This window comes from Hippichthys cyanospilos, chromosome 1, assembly GCF_059441005.1.
Source record: "Hippichthys cyanospilos isolate Australia breed blue-spotted pipefish chromosome 1, RoL_Hcya_1.0, whole genome shotgun sequence".
Lineage (NCBI taxonomy): Eukaryota > Metazoa > Chordata > Actinopteri > Syngnathiformes > Syngnathidae > Hippichthys > Hippichthys cyanospilos.
In genome coordinates, this window is record NC_142369.1 from 4,284,216 (window position 1) to 4,301,372 (window position 17,157).

General features: G+C 43.6%; 3 protein-coding genes across 6 annotated transcripts in view; 2 read left to right on the forward strand and 1 right to left on the reverse strand.

The window, feature by feature from the left end:
* The first annotated feature begins 488 nt into the window (after positions 1 to 488).
* LOC148428675 (RNA-binding protein 4B-like) lies at positions 489 to 7,656 on the forward strand. Of its 3 annotated transcripts, XM_088420457.1 has the most exons (5): positions 489 to 633; positions 988 to 1,416; positions 2,544 to 3,203; positions 6,221 to 6,254; positions 6,404 to 7,656. In XM_088420457.1, exons 2-3 carry the CDS (start codon positions 1,008 to 1,010, stop codon positions 3,194 to 3,196), a joined length of 1,062 nt encoding a protein of 353 aa, XP_088276583.1. In that variant the 5' UTR covers positions 489 to 633; positions 988 to 1,007; the 3' UTR covers positions 3,197 to 3,203; positions 6,221 to 6,254; positions 6,404 to 7,656. The 3 variants fall into 3 exon arrangements, with proteins under 3 accessions (XP_088276583.1, XP_088276576.1, XP_088276567.1); XM_088420450.1 differs by having other exon boundaries at positions 6,221 to 7,656; XM_088420441.1 differs by lacking the exons at positions 6,221 to 6,254; positions 6,404 to 7,656 and adding an exon at positions 3,732 to 4,410.
* On the reverse strand, positions 7,454 to 8,791 carry tifa (TRAF interacting protein with forkhead associated domain). The gene is made up of 2 exons (XM_088420472.1): positions 8,632 to 8,791; positions 7,454 to 8,574 (listed from the first exon to the last, which is right to left on the reverse strand). Exon 2 carries the CDS (start codon positions 8,561 to 8,563, stop codon positions 7,970 to 7,972), a length of 594 nt encoding a protein of 197 aa, XP_088276598.1. The 5' UTR covers positions 8,564 to 8,574; positions 8,632 to 8,791; the 3' UTR covers positions 7,454 to 7,969.
* Positions 8,792 to 9,301: 510 nt separating this feature from the next.
* Positions 9,302 to 17,157, forward strand: part of rbm4.3 (RNA binding motif protein 4.3) — a 33,163-nt gene continuing 25,307 nt past the window's right edge. The window contains exons 1-4 of one of the 2 annotated variants that reach the window (XR_015865351.1): positions 9,302 to 9,356; positions 9,835 to 10,253; positions 12,284 to 12,944; positions 13,217 to 15,776. Coding sequence is in view for 1 of the 2 variants with exons in the window: in XM_088412964.1 (XP_088269090.1) it covers positions 9,845 to 10,253; positions 12,284 to 12,918 (1,044 nt within the window). In the remaining variant the exon portion in view is untranslated. Of the gene's footprint in view, positions 9,357 to 9,834; positions 10,254 to 12,283; positions 12,945 to 13,216; positions 17,114 to 17,157 lie in introns of those variants that run through there. The other variant, XM_088412964.1, reaches the window with a different exon arrangement.

Below are 17,157 nucleotides of genomic sequence, written 5' to 3' on the forward strand. Positions count from 1 at the left end.
AGTGATATTTACCATGGGAAAAATCAACTTTTTTTTTCTTTCTGAAAATCTAAAATTTGGCGAGGTTTTGAGTACATTTTTAAGATACCCTAACCCTAGCTATCAATAATTATCTACCCTATTATAGAGCTATCTAAATGTGCTGCTATTTTAGCAGTGTAGCTATCAACCAGATATCCCATCTGAAGATTAATTAAGTGCGCCTTATTACTAAGATGACGTTCAAGAAAATTATTCAACTACAAAGCGTCAGAGCAGTTGACGTGCGAACGTGAAGATCGCGTATCTTAAATTCCACCACGTTGGGAGAGAATAGATGTATTTTCAGAAAAAAAACGTTTAACATGGTCCCGTTGTCAAGTCATCTTTGAAACGAATCGGTGGAGGGAAAGAAAGAGTATGGCGGCGCTTTCGCTAACGTGCTAAGTGCTGTGTCTGGAACCGGAAATGACGCATGTGTAAATCGACGACGGCTCTGCTGCTTGACCAATGATCTGCGAGATACTTTGAACGATAGGCTAACCTTCCAATAGGATTTAAGACTTTCTTTCGCTAGCCGGTGTGCGCCGTTAAATTACGTATTCCAGCATTTTCGACAAGGTGTTAACGCGGGCTGTCGAAGACGACTGGAAAGTACGGTTTGTTTTAGTGGTTTTACGCACTCTCTGTTTTTGAAATATACCACGTCCTAACCGCTTTAATATTTTGCAAAAATATCCGTGTATAAATTAGCCTTGAGCATCATCTATCGCTAATGTAGCGCGATGCTAATGATAGCTTGTGACCGTTGGTAGCTAATCCGGAAGTGGCTAACACGTTAGCTTCTTTGTGGCTAGCGTTAGTTCTCGGTGCGAGGCGGGTTTCGTTAGAGGAATTTAGACCCCAAATCCGCCTTGAAACTTTACGATAACTGAGTGGTCTCTCGGGTTGGAGCCTGACTGCTTTTCGAGGTTTGTTGGTCACGTTTGTCGTCTGTACCACGTGCAGGGCCAAAACCCGGCGTAACAATGGTGAAGCTGTTCATCGGAAATCTGACCGAGGAGACGTCGAGGGACGAAATCGAAGCCCTGTTCACTCCTTACGGCACAGTCACAGAATGCGCCAAGTACAAAAATTACGCCTTCGTCCACATGGACGACCGCAAGGCAGCCACCAAGGCCATCCGCGAGCTCAATCTTTACCAGCTCAACGGCAGACCCATGAACGTGGAGCCCAGTCGAGGGAACAACCAGGGCCCGGTCAAGATCCATGTCGCCAATGTGGAAAAGGGATTTGAGAAAGAGCTGAGGGAGCTTTTCGAAGAATACGGCACCGTATCCGAGTGCGCCATTGTCAAGAATTTCGCCTTTGTGCACATGGCCAACTCTGAAGAAGCCATGGATGCTATCAAGGGCCTGGATAACACAAGGTTTCAAGGTGAGTTGATTACACGTAACAATTGAAACTTTAGTTTTTTAAATCCCCTTCCGAGTTTCGAGTGAATGCCGGTTGAATCTGAGATAGCCGTGGGGCTTCTGGGTTGTCCTGGAAACGAGTGACACGAACTGCTGATTCCACCTAGTGGTCAGCCACAGTCATGGCAAGACAACTTTTACGTAATGGTATAGTTGAGCTTGTCAAATATATCGGTTAAATATAATGAAACACCTTAGTATAATATGCATTCATAGCTGAATGTTAAAATGTTTAGTTTTCATGGTGAAATCTGTAGCTTTGTATCAAAAATTGGACATGTTATCAAATTGTTTGTACAGGAAATGCAGTAACTTCTGGCAGTAATTTTGATAATTATATTCCAGCATGAAAGCAGATGTTTGTAAATGTTTAATCACTACGCAACAATGATTTTATCAAGGTAAGTTTTACAGTTAAATATATGAACATTATATCTTATGCGAGGTTGCAAATAATTATCGTAATCGATTAGACGTCAAATTATTTTGGTGACTAACTGAATCAGATGTTTAAAGTGCGTGTTATAATTTTCATCCCTTCGATGGGAATTTATTTCCAAATAATGCAGTAAATTGACTAATATTTATAATAATCCATCTGTTGTTATTGTCATTGGATGTTATGGTTTATTTTTTTTCCCCCACCCCTTTTGTTAAAAAAAATATTTTAGAAATTTCACTTTTTTTGTTTGGTCTGTAACGTCAGACAAGAATGTTAATTACCGTCAAGACAAAAGATGTTTGTGAATGTTTCAGTTTAATTAAAACAATAACAATAATATGTATTTCTTGAATGACTATGTTTAAAAAAAAAAAAATCATGAAAAAGTTAACATTCTGAGTATAGTGATGAATTTTAGGTCTCCGGTCGATGAATCAATAAAAACAGTTAACTTACTCAGTGCAAAGCTGGTGGAAATTGATTTTTGGGTAATATTGCTGTGAATTGCAGTGAATGATCTTTAACTCATTCACTGCCTGCCATGTGAAAAAAAAATATCTAAAGCCATACTTTGAATGTCAATCAGTTGCCGGCAAAACATTGCACTCCCGGTATCGGACGACACCTCATTTTTGTTTGTCTTCCAGGACAAAACATCCATGTTCAGCTTTCGAAAAGCAAGCCGGCCTGGGCTTCTGGAGAGGAAGACTACGGTCCGCCGCCGCCCGGTCGGGGAGGCTTCTACCCCCCTCACCCGCCTCACCCTCCTCGCTTCCATCCCGAGCCTCCCTACGGGGGTCGCATGTCCTCCTACCCACCTCCGCCCCCGCCGCCTCCTCCCCCCAGGCGCCCCATGTACCCCGACCGCGGATACGGCGAGCGCGAAGGCTACGGCGGCGGTGTGGTGGACTATTACGAGAAGTTCCGCGCCCGTCCCTACGGCGCCCCGGGCTTCGACGACAGGCGCCCCGGGGCCATCCCGCCGCCTCCCCCGCCGCCCCCGCCTTCGGCAATGGGGAGGGAGCGCGGCATGGGTCCCGAAGGCTTCGACCGGCGACAGGGCCCCCACCCCCCGGCGCCCTTCATGGCTCGAGACCGCAGCCCCATCAGGCGCGCCCCCCACCCCCCTCCCCCGCCCGCCCAGGCGGCCGGTAACGGGTACTCCTTCGAGCGCACCCGCTTCAACCCGCAGATGAAACCTCAGCCGTTTGCGCCGCCGTTCGCCAGGAACAACTTTACGCCGAGCGGGCCCGTTCCTACGCCGCCGCAGGCCAACTTCGGCAGCTTTCCCGGAGTTTAACGCCCAGGTGAGTCGACGGCGTTGGCCTCACGTGTTCCTCTGAGCAAAATGGGGAGTGTGTTTAACAATAGGGCTGGGCGATATGGCCGAAAACAAAATCCCGATTATCGTTTGTCTGACATTCTGGACGATTGCGAATTAAACCAAAGTAAAACAAAAACACCCCGCCCGACATTTATAAAAAGAAGATATGTTCGAAAATCTTGCGCAAAAATGAACTTTTATACCTTGTGCAGCAATGAATAAAAATCTACCCGCGCTGTAAATATGTAGACCAACTATGCGGCATTTTGCCACTTGTGCAAAACCTCGGTCACGATATCGCTCAAAACTGCCGAGTAAATCGAATTATTGCCCAGCCCTACGTTAAAAATCGTCCGACGCGAGCTAGCAAACGCGACTCGTCTGCGGTAGCGTGGCGCTCGAGACGGCCCGAAGGCAGCCCCCCCCTCCCGCGCGGATCGCGTCGAAACCGTCTTGCGTGAGTCTTGAGTGCGAGTCCTTCCTTGACGTGTGGTATGCTCTCTCTCTCCAGGTTTAGAATATGTCAAGAACGCCGTCTGCTGATGCGCATGGTGCTATACGCCCCCTCCGCTCCCGCACGTCTTTGGTGGATTGCGTTGCGTTCGCCGGAGACTTACTGGAAGATACTCGATTGCGGACAGCGACGTTCTTAACAAACAAAACAAAACAAAAAAGCAAATCATGCGATTCCTTGTTGCATTCACGCAGATTTCTGAGTTGTCAATGCTTTTTTCCCCCTCTTCCTCTGTGTAACTTCAAATCCTTCGTGTTTGAGTTTCAGTGCTTAGTTCGCTGTGACGCGTTGCTTTGCAATCTCTAATTCACATGGCCGCTGGATTAACGCCAGTAAAACCATTCACCAAAATGCTATGTCCAACCTTTGTCAAATATATTAAGTAGCCTTTTTGTCTAGACTCATTTTGGTATCCCAATAAGTGGGAGGGGGGGGGCGTCTGTTTCTCGACACTTGTATGGCGTTTTTATAAAATAGCGGATTACTTGTTCGGCTTATACGCATGTCAAATCCAAATTTTAGTTTTCTCTCCTTGTGTTTTATTGTTTTCACTCGCTGATAACAAAAAAAAAAAAACAAAGCGTTGTGTATGGTTCTAGGTAGGTTGCTTTTCTTTTTGTTTTTTTTGTCCCCCCCCCCCCTCGTTGGAAGGATTTTTAATAAACAGTTGAACAAACGTGACAAGTTTTAGCTGTCAAGTCATTGCTCGTCGCAGGCCGAGATCAAATCACGGCGTGGAGATGCTTTCACTATCAGTCCTCGTGGGTTTGCAGATCGACGCTCAGCGGGTAGGTGTGGCAGGACACTTTTTAATTTTTGGGGAGATAGACCCATTTGGTTTATTGAAATTCCTCCGAAGCCCGAAATACATTATTAGCCGTTAGGGAGGCCGACGACCCAATATTTGCTAGTGCCAAAATCAGAAAAAAACATTCCGGCTCTTAAATGCATTTTTATTTTTATTTTTTAATCTTAAAAAACCCAAACATAAAGGGGACGCCAACTCCCAAATTTTCTTTACCGCCTGTTCCTTGTGCCGAGTCAAACGCGCCGTTCTGATTTAACACTTGAGTGCCGTTGACGCGAAAGGACGTTAGCGCAAACCCTACCGAGGAGTACTATCAATGTCGTTTAATGTAAAATATGTGTTTTTTTTGTTTTGGTTTTTTTCCGTGGGTGGAGAAATGGTTTGGGAACGTTAGTTTGCAGGATGTTAGTTTTAAATAATGACCGGCATTAAAAGAGAATATCGCGTTTGCAAAACAAATTTTTTTGTTGTTGTTTTTAAAGGGTGCCCGGTTTCACAAAATGACCATATTTGCGCAGGCCTGGTAACAACTCGTCACTGCTCACCTGTTTTGTAACCTTAGCTGTGCCGTTCGCAAAGGGAAGCCCTGATTGGTCGTCCCTTGAGCCCTGTACCCTTTAGGTAGATTCGGGCCTTGTCTTGGTATTCAAACTTGCGCCGTTATACGCCACAATCGGCGAGTGTGTGAGACGTCTCGATTCTGAGTGCGCCGTTGCCCCGCCCGTATCGCCCCCCCCGTTCACCTCTCACGAATCGTTGAGAATTGAACAAAAATGCAAAACATTGACATGCGATGAAATTTCTGTTCTGCAAAAAAATATTTGAAGCGTCAGATTATTTCATATTTTGAATTGACGTATTTTGGACTGGTGTAGTTGTAGAATATGGCAGCAATCCGCACATGCTCAGCAGATCGTTTTATTATTAGCCAATCAAAAATGAAGAAGAAAGATGCTTTTGTGGAAAGTATTGTCTGAGAAATACCTTTTGATTTAGAGCCATGCTAAGACTAGTCAAGTGTTTGAAATATAATTACAATTCAATTCAATATTCAACTTTTTTTTTTTTTAATCAAATTGCAACCGAAAACCTCATATGTTGATTTTAAAACCGTTTCTGGATATGTTTCCTGAAATGCTTTCTTTTCTAAAAACGCTTTCTTTGCGCCTTCCACCGATAAATTGCTTCAAAATTAGAGCTTATATATAGCAAATCCAAAATTCAAACGGGATGCTATAAAAGTTCTTAATTGTAGAAAATACATTCATAACGCAAACGCAGATGTAAAAATTGAAGAATTTACTTGGCGATAGTTTTTTTTCTTCATCCCCCGAAAAAGTAAACTTGCGGTTTATACGTTGTATAATGCCCACTGTCAGCTTTTGAGAAAATGGTGCGCTTTATATTGTCAAATCATTTAAAAAAAAAAAAAGTTGATTTATCAGCCATTAGGTAATACAAGCTGAATATCTGCGCCGCTAATCGTTTTTAGTTTTGAAACGATTCCCATGACACGCCTTTCAAAGTCCCTGCTTCGACGCGTTTAAAAACAAAAAGCGTGCGATCACATAAGTTCAATGCTTAGTTTCTAGCCAATCAGATCTTGCGGTGATTTTCTGAAATGCAAAAGCCTTTAATGGATTTCTGTCTTGGTTTTCTCAGTCTTTGCTCTTTTTAGGTTGTTGGACTGGCCAGGTGACCTTGAGCTCATGGTAGGTGTTACTTGGATGAGTCACATGATGGAAAGATATCATTTTCACTTTTGTCCCAACGCAACGAGTTTTTTTTTTTTGTTTGTTTTGTTTTCCCTCCCCCTCTTGATGCCGGTTGTTTGAAAACGGCCTTTTCCTTTTGTCTGCAGGCCCGAGCTGGCGCCAATCAATTTATCGTCCGACGGGCGCCGAAGGAAACCCGGGGACCCGACGACCTCGCCTTTGAAACTTTCGAAGGGGATTTTCGGGCATGTGAAACGTTCTGGACTCAGGGACATCAACAACGAGACATTTCAAGTTTGCATAGAGAATTCGCCACTGGACACGTGCACTTTTTTTCTACCTGTTTTTATAGAGACGTTTTTGTGCCTCACCTCTCAGGGTAAACGTTTTAACTTCTATTTGTTCTGAATAACTTCCGTTTTTTTGAAAATGTGGACACTAGTATTTTATTGAATTACGTGGAGGTCGTTGTACATTGTAAACAAGTTTACATAAGTTATATATTGCTATTTATCCTCATTGTGTATATAAAAGATGTTATTAAATTCAATACCTGTATTATTTTTTCTGAAGTGGGGGGGGTGTAGGATTTGAGTAAATCGGGTGTTAAACTACGTTTCACCGTGGGCCGCATTGTTGTTAAGAGTTTGTCGAAAGGCCATAATGATTAATCAAACACATTTGAAGAATGATCCTCACTTATTTACATTTTGGAAAATCAGGCTGCTAAAAACTGTTAAGGGCTAGTGCTAACCAAAAACAAAATTGTAAAAGTTGACCACGACTTGAAAATTTTGCATTTTACTCAGAATCTTGAAGTCATAATTAGCACATGGCGGGCCACATATAATTATGTGGCGGACCAGATCTGGCGCACGGGCCTTGAGTTTAACACCTGTGCATTCAATGAATGGACTCAGAATATTTGTAATGATACCTGCTTAACTTTTGTCCGCTCTTCATTTTTTTCCCCTTATTTTTTTTTTTTATATTTATCCAAGGCGTTTTTTTTATCAAAGCGAACGCATTGAAGACACTGGGGAACTGAAATTTTACCCCGAGGGTGACTACAAGCGCCACATGCTGCAGTCACTTACCACATTACCAGATGTGTGGAATCCATTGGCTGAAATACTATGAGAATGAGGAAGAAATTGACCCAAAAAACTCAAAATATTGCACAAGGGTTTAGCAAATGTGGTGCCATCTCTGTCTGATTTATTGAACTTTGGAACTTCATTTGTCATGTTATCTCCAGGCATATTTTACTGCAAAACTCCAGAAGATAAGATTGTGTCACGTCTGATCTCTGGCTCGTCTGCTGGGAAATTGCATCACAAATGGCAATGCGCACACGCATCAAACATAACCAAATAAAGGCATGCAATGTTAAGCGAAAGAGATCATTTAGCATTCATTTAATTTTTCTAAAGGAATCATTGGGCGATGTTTATAGCGTTGCCTCATGTTCCAACTTATTTTCTCTTAATTTGAAAAGCTACTTTCTGCATGGCATTCAAACAGATTTACCGATATCTGCGGATCCCCCATTAAAATCTCATGTGACCCCGTTTGAGAACCACTGCTCAAAAAGAGTGCAAGAACATGAGTATCAAAATTTTGGTTACTAGAGTTTGAGTATTACTAGTTAGTAAAAAAAAAAAAAAAAAAAACACACACAAACTAGAAACTTCGAAAAATACTAGAGCATATCAGGTTCTGAAAGATGGCGGGTTATCAAGTGATGAGAACATAAACGTCTCATCTGTCTCCGAAGGGACCTGAACTTGAGTCAAATTTGCGCCCGTGTCCATGATGGGGAAGGTACTGGGCTCATGTGTGGCCGTCTCCCTGGAAGGAGCCACGGACAGAACCTCCAGCTCCACCTCGAAGCTCTGCTTGGCCTCACCGGCCTCTCTGATGATTAAAATCTCATATTCCGCGAAGCGGACCAAGGCCTTGCTCGGAAGATCCACCCTCTCCAAGAAGTCCAGTCCTGTGCCGTTGACGGATACTTTGACCGTCTGAGACAGGTTCTGGAGGCTGAAGAGCATCTCGGGACTCTCGGGTGTGCGGTACGCTTGCAGGGCCAGTTGCTTGCGAGAGACCTTGGGATCAGCCAGAGTCAAGGTGCAAGACTGAGCATCCCGGCCCAAACGGAGATTCTCATCAGCCGGGTGTTTGCTTCTGTTTCCAATCGAAAGCAGACTGTAAAGACCTTTGCGCTGCTGCTGAGGGTGATAGAACCTGATGTGGAGACATGTCAGCAGGTCCTCTTCCGTCTCCATTGTCTGAGATACGTTCATGGTGAAGAAATCTGAGGAAGGAATTGAGTCATCCGCCATATTTTTACTCGTAGATGTTTTCTTCTCACCTTATTCTGGCACTTGTTGACGCGCCTGCCCTGTTGAGATTGAATTACCAGGAAAACTGCTGCGCTTCGAAACTTTTTTTTTTTCTTTTTGAGGAATTTGTTCCTCCCCTTGTCGTCACTCTCACGAGACAGGGGAGGGGTTTAAGGAGATTTTTTTTCTTTTCTGCCTTCAGGCCTGAAGTTGAAAAAAAGAGGGTAGTTGTAACCACCTCTTAATATCTTAGGAATTTAAAATTAAAACGGTGTTTTAATGGACCTTTTTTATTCTGTTACATGGAAACGATGGTCAACATCTCTGTTTGAATCCCCTCGAATTGACACGTAATAGATCAGTTTAAAGTAATACTGCGACATTATTACAAGTAGTAATAAGAAGTATTCATCTGTCCCAAAATGTGAAACCAAACTGAAGAACGCAAAGTACGTGATTGCGTAAGGTGTTGACAGGAAGTAAATTAGACATTTATTCAGCGAAAACTATTTCCGGACATCAGATAGCTCGATTCAAGACGCAAGCAATAAATGCGAGGTAAATCACACTTGGTCGATTCTGATTATTTTACATTGGATTATTTTATATACCGTTACTTTGAGGGGGGGGGGGGGGGGGGGGGGGGACATACCCTCCGAACACTAGGGGGCAGTTTAAGAAGGAGTCTACCGAAAAAAAAGCGGAAGTGGCGCCATCGTTCTTCCAGGCGGCCGGTTGATGCTGATCACAAAAGGTAGGCGAGAACATCGCATTTCTTTGCTATCTTAAAAAAAAATAATAATTCTAATGCTTTTACCGGTGTGACTACTTTTCAAACAAGATTCAAGGTTTCTGTGTGTGTGCCAGTTGCTTCTACGTGTGTGTTTATTTCTTAACGTTGTGCTGTTAGCACGTTAGCTAAAGCAATCATATTTACTACCGTTCTCTTTCTTTAATTAACATAAAAATAAAATAAACCAATGGTTGCACTATACGACACATTGTTGATGTAAATGGCAGAACATTTTTATCACATAAAACTTTGGATATCGATGGGAAAAAAATTGTCCCGGTTTGAATGAGTCGCAGCCATTTTGGGGAGACAAAGGAGTCATTAAAACCGCTATTCATTAAAAGTCAAACCAACACCTCTTCAAGTGTTCCTGCTGTCCACGCGCACATTATACATAGCACGATTTTTTTTCTTGTATTTGTTTTAAAATTCGCAACAGATCGGTAATCATGGTGAAGATATTTGTCGGCAACCTGCCGAAAGAGGCAACCGAGGAGGAAATCAAGGCCCTCTTCACGGAACACGGCACGGTCACGGAATGCTCCATCGTCAAAAACTTCGCTTTCGTGCACATGGACGACCGCAAGGATGCCACCAAGGCCATCAAGGCCTTGCACCTGCACAAACTCCACGGCTCTGCCATCAACGTGGAAGCCAGCCACGGCAAGAACTACGGCGCGGTCAAGCTGCATGTGGCCAACGTGGAAAGGGGAATGGACGAAGAGCTCCGCGCCTTGTTCGAAGAGTACGGAAAGGTCACGGAGTGCGCCATCATCAAGAATTTTGCTTTTGTGCACATGCCCAACTCGGATGAAGCCATGGACGCCATTCAGGGAATTGACAACACTGAATTTCAGGGTAAGTGCTCTGCATGCAAACGCACTGCAACATTCAGAAACACGGGAATGAGTCCAAAACAAAAAAAAACCAAAACTGCAAAATACATTACAAAGCCCAGCAAAAAAGAATAGAATAGTTATTTTTTGGCACTAACACGCAACCATGTACAACGAAAAGTGTCACACAGTGATTGCAATTTAAAAAAAGAAATAAAATCCCTACAACAAATATATATCGAATATACAAAAAGAAAGCAAATTTACAAAAAAAATGCTCGAAGCACCATGCTCAAAACAGCTGCCAAAAAACATTACCAACACATCAAAAGAATAATGCTTCTAAAAGATGTGATTACAAAAGCATTATGGATGTTGACAAAACGGAAAACTTAAAAAAAAAAGCACGTTTACATCAAAACAAGTGAAAAAACAATATTGCGAACGCGTCAAAAACAATGATGCAAAAGATGCAATCACAAAAACATTGTTGACAAAGAAATAAAGTCGCCCTAGTACAGTGCTTCTCAATAATAATAAAAAATCTCACTCCACTCACCGTAGCGATTATAAAGTCATTGAGAAAAACAATTGTATACATTTACCTAAAGTTGTGTCCCTTTTAACAGTTTACAAAAGAAAAAAAGCAATATAAATCAACTTTCAACAAATGTTTACTTTTTACATGGTTTATATAGGTCGGTCTGAATCAGAAAAATCATAACTTAGTGCATCATAGCGCCTTAAATAAAACAAATATATGGATCTTTATTTTTAACCAACTGAGCTGGTTGATGCTGAAAAAATATCAGTAAATGAAAATGCAGTAGTACATGTAAATTGACCTGGAACACAGGAGCACCAATACCTTATTTATAAGATTGTGCAGAATCGAATTTATGTGATTGAAAAAAAGAATAACAGCAATTTAAAAATGTATAACTGCCCGCATAGTCTTTGACAATGACTGCGCCACTGCACCGCCTAGTGCTGTGGGTGTGCAATTACACTTCACATGGCGAAATCAAGGCCTGTTCCTGGGTTCATACACGGGCGCGCCCCACTCTTTGAGAATCGCTTCCTATTGGCACGAGCAGTGTGTGATGTCACCTTTAACCCCTGGGTGTCCAGGGATTTGTCACTAGTCTGGCCTTACTGTCACCCAACATCGTCAAATATAAATATATATTTACTTTTAACCTCTCAAAATGTTCACTGGCATCAGCCCTTTTCATACATGTATAATTTCTTTTAGGTTGGGAACCTTCACCTTTATGTACAAAAATTGTCAAAATGCGATAATAGCATCAGTAACTATTCTATATATTTATGAATTTGAAATAGGAATATTTATGATGTCATAATTATAGTTTTATGACTTTTGAAGACGTTTGCCATATGGGAGTCCAGGCTGAACAAGTCGAAGTTATTGAACGGCTTTTAACTGTCATAGGTTGGCTGCTACCGCCACCCGGTGGTTTTGCGGTGTCAACACAAAAAATTCTATTGCCCCCTGTTCGCCAGCTGTCGTTTAAAGGATTGATGCAAAAATCTGGGGAAATGCGTGATAAAACATTCAATATGTCCAAAGTTAACAATCATTCCCATTTTTAGTGGCAGTAAATGAGCCTGACATGGGCCAAATTTGACACCTATAGCGCGTACCTCTCGACCTCCGGTTTGCGAGCGTTTCGAAGGGACGGCAGCATGGCATATCAAAAGTCGTTACGTTTTGACAATCTATGCTATGTTTTTGCCTCCTAGTGTTTGTTTTTGTGTGTGCGCGCGCGCGTGCGCTTTTCTTTTAATATCACGCATCCAAAACATCCAAAAACCACCCGAGTTGGCTCAAATAATCCCCAAGGGGTTAAGCACATTTTACTGGTGCGTTTTATTCTTCGCTTTGTTTTCTGCTTTAAGTTTGTGTTTGTGTCATGTTTGATTGCATCATCTTTTTCCAGCGGGTCGCTTTAGTTTGCATTTTCTACCTGCGGTTATAATGCAGCGCTTACCTGTGTTTAACGCCTTTTTTTTTTTGCCCGTTGCATCCAGGTAAACGCATCCACGTGCAGATTTCCAAAAGTCGTCCCCGCGACGAGATGGAGGAGTACCCTCCTCCACCGGACGGTGGCTTTTGGCCCCCGCCTTTCCCAGGAAACAGGCCCGAGCCCCCCCCGCCAGGCTTCATGAGAGGTCGCCCCATGGGCCCGGGTTTCCCGGCCCCGCCCTTGCCGCCCCCTCCCCCCAGGCGAGCGATGTACCCCGAGCGTCCTTACGAGGGCGATCGCGGCGGTTACGGCGTGGTCGATTACTACGAAAAGTACCGAGCCCGTCCTTACGGCATGGGTCCCGGCGGTCCGCCGCCGCCGCCCCCCGCCCCCCGCCGCCCCCCTCCCCCGCCCGGCGTTTCGCGAGACCGTCTCATGAACCCGCTCGACCCGTACGAGCGTCGCCCGCCGCCGCCTCCTCCCCCTCCTCCGTCGGCGTACTACGGCCGAGATCGCAGCCCTCACCACAGAGCGCCTAACGCGCCCGTCGCTCCTAACGGGAACGGCTACGCCTACGAGCGTTCCCGCGTCGCTCCCGTTTCCCGGGTCCCGCCGTACGGAATGCCTCGGCCCAGGGACCCCTATGCTCCGCGACTGCCGCCCCCGCCGCCGCCGCCACCTGCACGCTACGCTTATTAAGCGAGGCCCCAGCGTTTGAAGCTAAGGTGAGAATAGTTGGCGGCGCAATCGGACAAATATAAACGTAGACCGCGCGACGCGGATCTCCGCAAAACCCGCCGCACGTGGACGGCGTTAAAGCAAACTCTTGGGAGTCGGCCGCCCTTGTCCGCGTGTCCGCTCTCACGCCGCGGCCGAGCCGCGCGAGTTCCCGCGATCGAACGTGCGGAAGCCAAAACAACGCACGGCGGCGGTTCCGGCCCCGTGCCGCTTCGGGCTCCGCGCCAACACCCTTCACTCTTATTTGCTCTTCTTTCAGGATCGTCTTTCGCCCTCGTCGCCTATCGCCACCATCAGATGTTCGTGACGCTATCCACTTCCTGTCTGCGGCGGAGCGCGTTAATGTTCCCCTGCAATGTAAAGGAACTGAAATGCCGACGTCCACGTCTTTTCTGGTTTTTGCTCCAGTTTTTACCCAAATTCCTCCCTGCTTGTTTCATTGTGATGTAGAACTTGTCGTCTTTGCAGTCAAAATCGTTTTTCTAACGTATAATTAGCTTTTTAGAACGTAGGTCTTAGTTAAACCTGAAAGCGTAAAAGTCGACGCGCCTTCGTATTAAAGTGTGCCTGCGGTGCTGGGAATAGCTTGAGAAATATTGTCTCCTGAAAGACAGCCTGTCCATTTGTGTCCACTGTAGTGGACATTTGTTTTTGGTTCATATCTTTTGACTCATTGGATCTACCGGGCTAAGTCTTGGTGTGCTTAGTAGGCGGAATCCTGGCCCTTCCGATGAAGTCTCGTGTTTGGGTCGGAGGTTAAATTTGCTGTGTTGATGAGAATGAAATCTACAGTGTACAAAAAGGAATAGGCTGGCTTTCAGGAGGAATTTTTTTTTAACAAAAAAAACTGCATCCAAGCTCTTTTTTTTTTTTCCCACAGGTTGAATTATAGCAATGATTAGACCTTAACCCGGGTTAGATCGAAACCTTAGCAGGGGTAGGGAACTCCGGTTCCTCGAGAGCCATGTCCCGCCTATTTACCATGTCTCCCTCGCCTTTCACACCTGGGGCAAATAATCAGCTCATCGGCAAGTCCTGTGGAAGCCCGATAACGATTCTGATCATTTCAATCAGGTGTGTTGAATGTGAGACACATCAAAAACAGGCAGGATATGGCTTTCGGGGAACCGGAGTTCCCTACCCCTAGGGGTTGGCGAGTCAGTCTCAGGGTTCCTTCGCTGGCTGCAGATGATCTCGTTACATGGCTTTGCTTACCGGTGCCAACGTAACGCAGTCCCGTTGACAGCCGTCTTTCCTTCCGTCGTCTTCCATTCAATACACAGCGCTTTCTAGGTCACATTTTGGCAATTCTGAGTCAGTCTCACCGTTTTTCAGATTCAGTCCTGGCAGATTGAAGGACTTTTTGTATGCTGGGGGCTCTTATTATTCGAGTTTGTACTGTTTTGTACTGCGCTAAGTGTTAAGTCAGAGGCGCTCAGCCATTTTTCAATGATGTACTACCTGTGAAATAGTTTTTCCAGCCAAATAGGATTTTACCTGATCTATAGTGGTGCTGCAAAAATGTGAGACTGTCTCAGACCCATCACAATCTGACCAAGGAAATGCCATTCGTTGATTGGGAGACAATGGAAGGAAAGACTGGCTGTTCGCGACGCCACCCCGGAGTTGCAATGTGTGGCGTGCGTGCATGTTGTCTCGACAAATAGTTTTCTCAAGATAGTGTGAGCTTGCTTTAATAAGCTCCAAGGACCTTTTGTACTCTAAAAATGCAAGACCGCCTCAGATTAGTCAGCTATACGTAGACACAACTACAGACTGCTTGTATCGTCCCGACAAATAGTTTTCCCGAGCAATTATAAGCTTGCTAAAACCACATGTACAAACTCAGACTTGAACAGTACCAGCGCCTCGTACATCAGGATGCCAGCGACAAAGAAAATACCGTTTATTGATGGGGAAACAACGGAAGGAAGACCGGCTGTCAGTGATGCCGTGTCACCCCCCCAGTTGCCACAAGCTCGAAGGTCCTTTTGTTAGTATTAACTGTAAAAATACAAAACTGCCTGCCTCATATTTGTCATATATTCATAGACACAGCTACAGACTGCTTATGTTTTCCAACAAATAGCTTCCTCGAGCTATTGTAAGCTTGCTAAAACCACGTCTACAAACTCAGACTCAAACAACACCAGTTGCCATGTGTGGCTCGCGCGCACGTTGTCTCGACAAATGGTTTTCTCAAGCTATTGGAAGCTTGCTTTAACAAACTCAAAGGGCCTTCTGTCAGTATTAAGTTTAAAAATGCCAGACTGCCTCAGATTCGCCAGATATACATAGACACAATTACAGACTCCTTATGTTGTCTGGACAAATAACTTCCCGAGCTATTATAAGCTTGCTAAAATGTGTTTGGATGCAGCTTTTGTTGCTAAATCAAATGTGTTTGGATGCAGCTTTTGTTGATAAATCAAACGTGTTTTCCCTTCTGAGCGCCCCAGGTGCACTTTAATTAAATACAGAGCAAGCGCTTTGCTCTCGGCAAAAGCGAGCCTGTCGACGTGAGCTCCGAAAACGCGCCGAAACCCGTAGCGTTCTTTCACCGGCGTACCTTGCCCTCAAATGCTATTGTAAAATACACCCTTAAAGAAAATAACACCCGAGTTTGGCCCTTAAAAGTCCTGGACGAGCAATGTCGTCGTCATAAAAAGTCGAAGGGGCTGTGTTTTCACAACAAAATCAATCAATAAAACTTAGTCAAACAAAGGCCTCGCCTCGCCTTGTAGATTGTGCGCGCCCAGTCGCTGACCTCTTAGCTTGGGGGAGGGCACGGACAAGTGGAAACGCTCCAAAATCAGCAGGTAAGTCCAGGGACCTCCACATCTGCTTTCACTCTGTTGGGGTCCCATAGAGGGGACCCCAATATTTGGATGTACACGACATAAGTTTTTTATTTTTATTTTATTTTTTTAGAAATTGTTTGCGTAGCCTCATTTTGAAGAAACTACATTGGACTTTTCATTGAAGAACTGTTTCATTCATAGATAAAATACTTTGTAGTATGTCTTGCATGAATAAAGTTTTTTTTAATGTGTATATAAATGTGAAGCATTTCTTTTGTCCTAAAACAAAAATAGACAAAAAAGTTTTACTCTGACGGTGTCATATTGGCTGCTTGACCGTTATCGGTTTCTTTACTCATTTACTCCTAGTACCTTACAATATTTAAAGGGACAGTTAATTTTTTATGTGTTTTTCAGCAATGCAAAAAGGTTTTGTCCTGAATGTGCTGACGAATATTTTTCATGTACACTTCATAATTTCGAAAAACACATGTTGTCCCTTGTTGTCGACTGAAGATAGCAATTGGAAAAATGTTTTTAAATGTTTACCTGAAAAATGATCAAATTATATACCAAATATATGGACTAACTATTTATTACTCAATATGTCCAATTTATTATTACATTGATGGACCGTCTATTTAAATAACACAATTTTTTCATGGGGACAATTATTTTATTGTTTGTGACACGCTTAAAAAAATCATTCCAAAAATGTCTTAAGAAAAATAAACGTTAAAACCCAGTTGCATTCATAGGCTGGCGCAATGATGCCATGTGTCCACAAGGCGGCAGTACACTTGCAAAACGTGCTGAACTGACGCCGTCATTTTCAAACCTTTGCAAAAAAAAAAAAAAATGGACGCCAAGCGAAAAAACATCTAGTTTGCTTTTAACAACCAAACAACCCTTCACACACATTTCCTGTCAAAAATACGGCCCGCGGGCCGTTTCTTATCCGTAAATTGGTTTAATCCGGCCTGTGAAATGATTTTGTAGTTTTTTAATTTTTAATTTTTATTATGATTAATAGTGATGTGCTCCTGCTGTTATGGTCAATCTCAAAAAGGAATAATAAATCTGAAGTTGTTTAAAAGTGATATATTCCATGATTTTATTGGTAATACGTTTTCCTGTGTGCTGTCCGCGAGCTAAAACAAGTTTGCCACCCCTAACTTACAAAATCAAGCAGTTTTGTAAGCACAACCAAAATATGAATATTATATACCAACATTTACTTGTTTATGCAAAGTGGTGCCCACTGAAAGTGTGTCTGGATCATCGGGGGAAATAAAAAAAAATACATTAAACCTTACGGATGAATTTACTCTGTAAACATCTGCATTGTTGAGTGTTTTTAGTCAGCGGTCATCAAATTGTGTTTGTCAGTCTTCTTCTT

What these genes read in the sequence shown, in the direction of transcription:
- LOC148428675 (XM_088420450.1), top strand. Translation starts at nt 1,008, where the DNA reads ATGGTGAAGCTGTTCATCGGAAATCTGACCGAGGAGACGTCGAGGGAC. An exon ending in GGATAACACAAGGTTTCAAG is followed by an intron (nt 1,417 to 2,543) that starts GTGAGTTGATTA and finishes TTTGTCTTCCAG; the next exon opens with GACAAAACATCCATGTTCAG.
- tifa (XM_088420472.1), bottom strand. Translation starts at nt 8,563, where the DNA reads ATGAACGTATCTCAGACAATGGAGACGGAAGAGGACCTGCTGACATGT.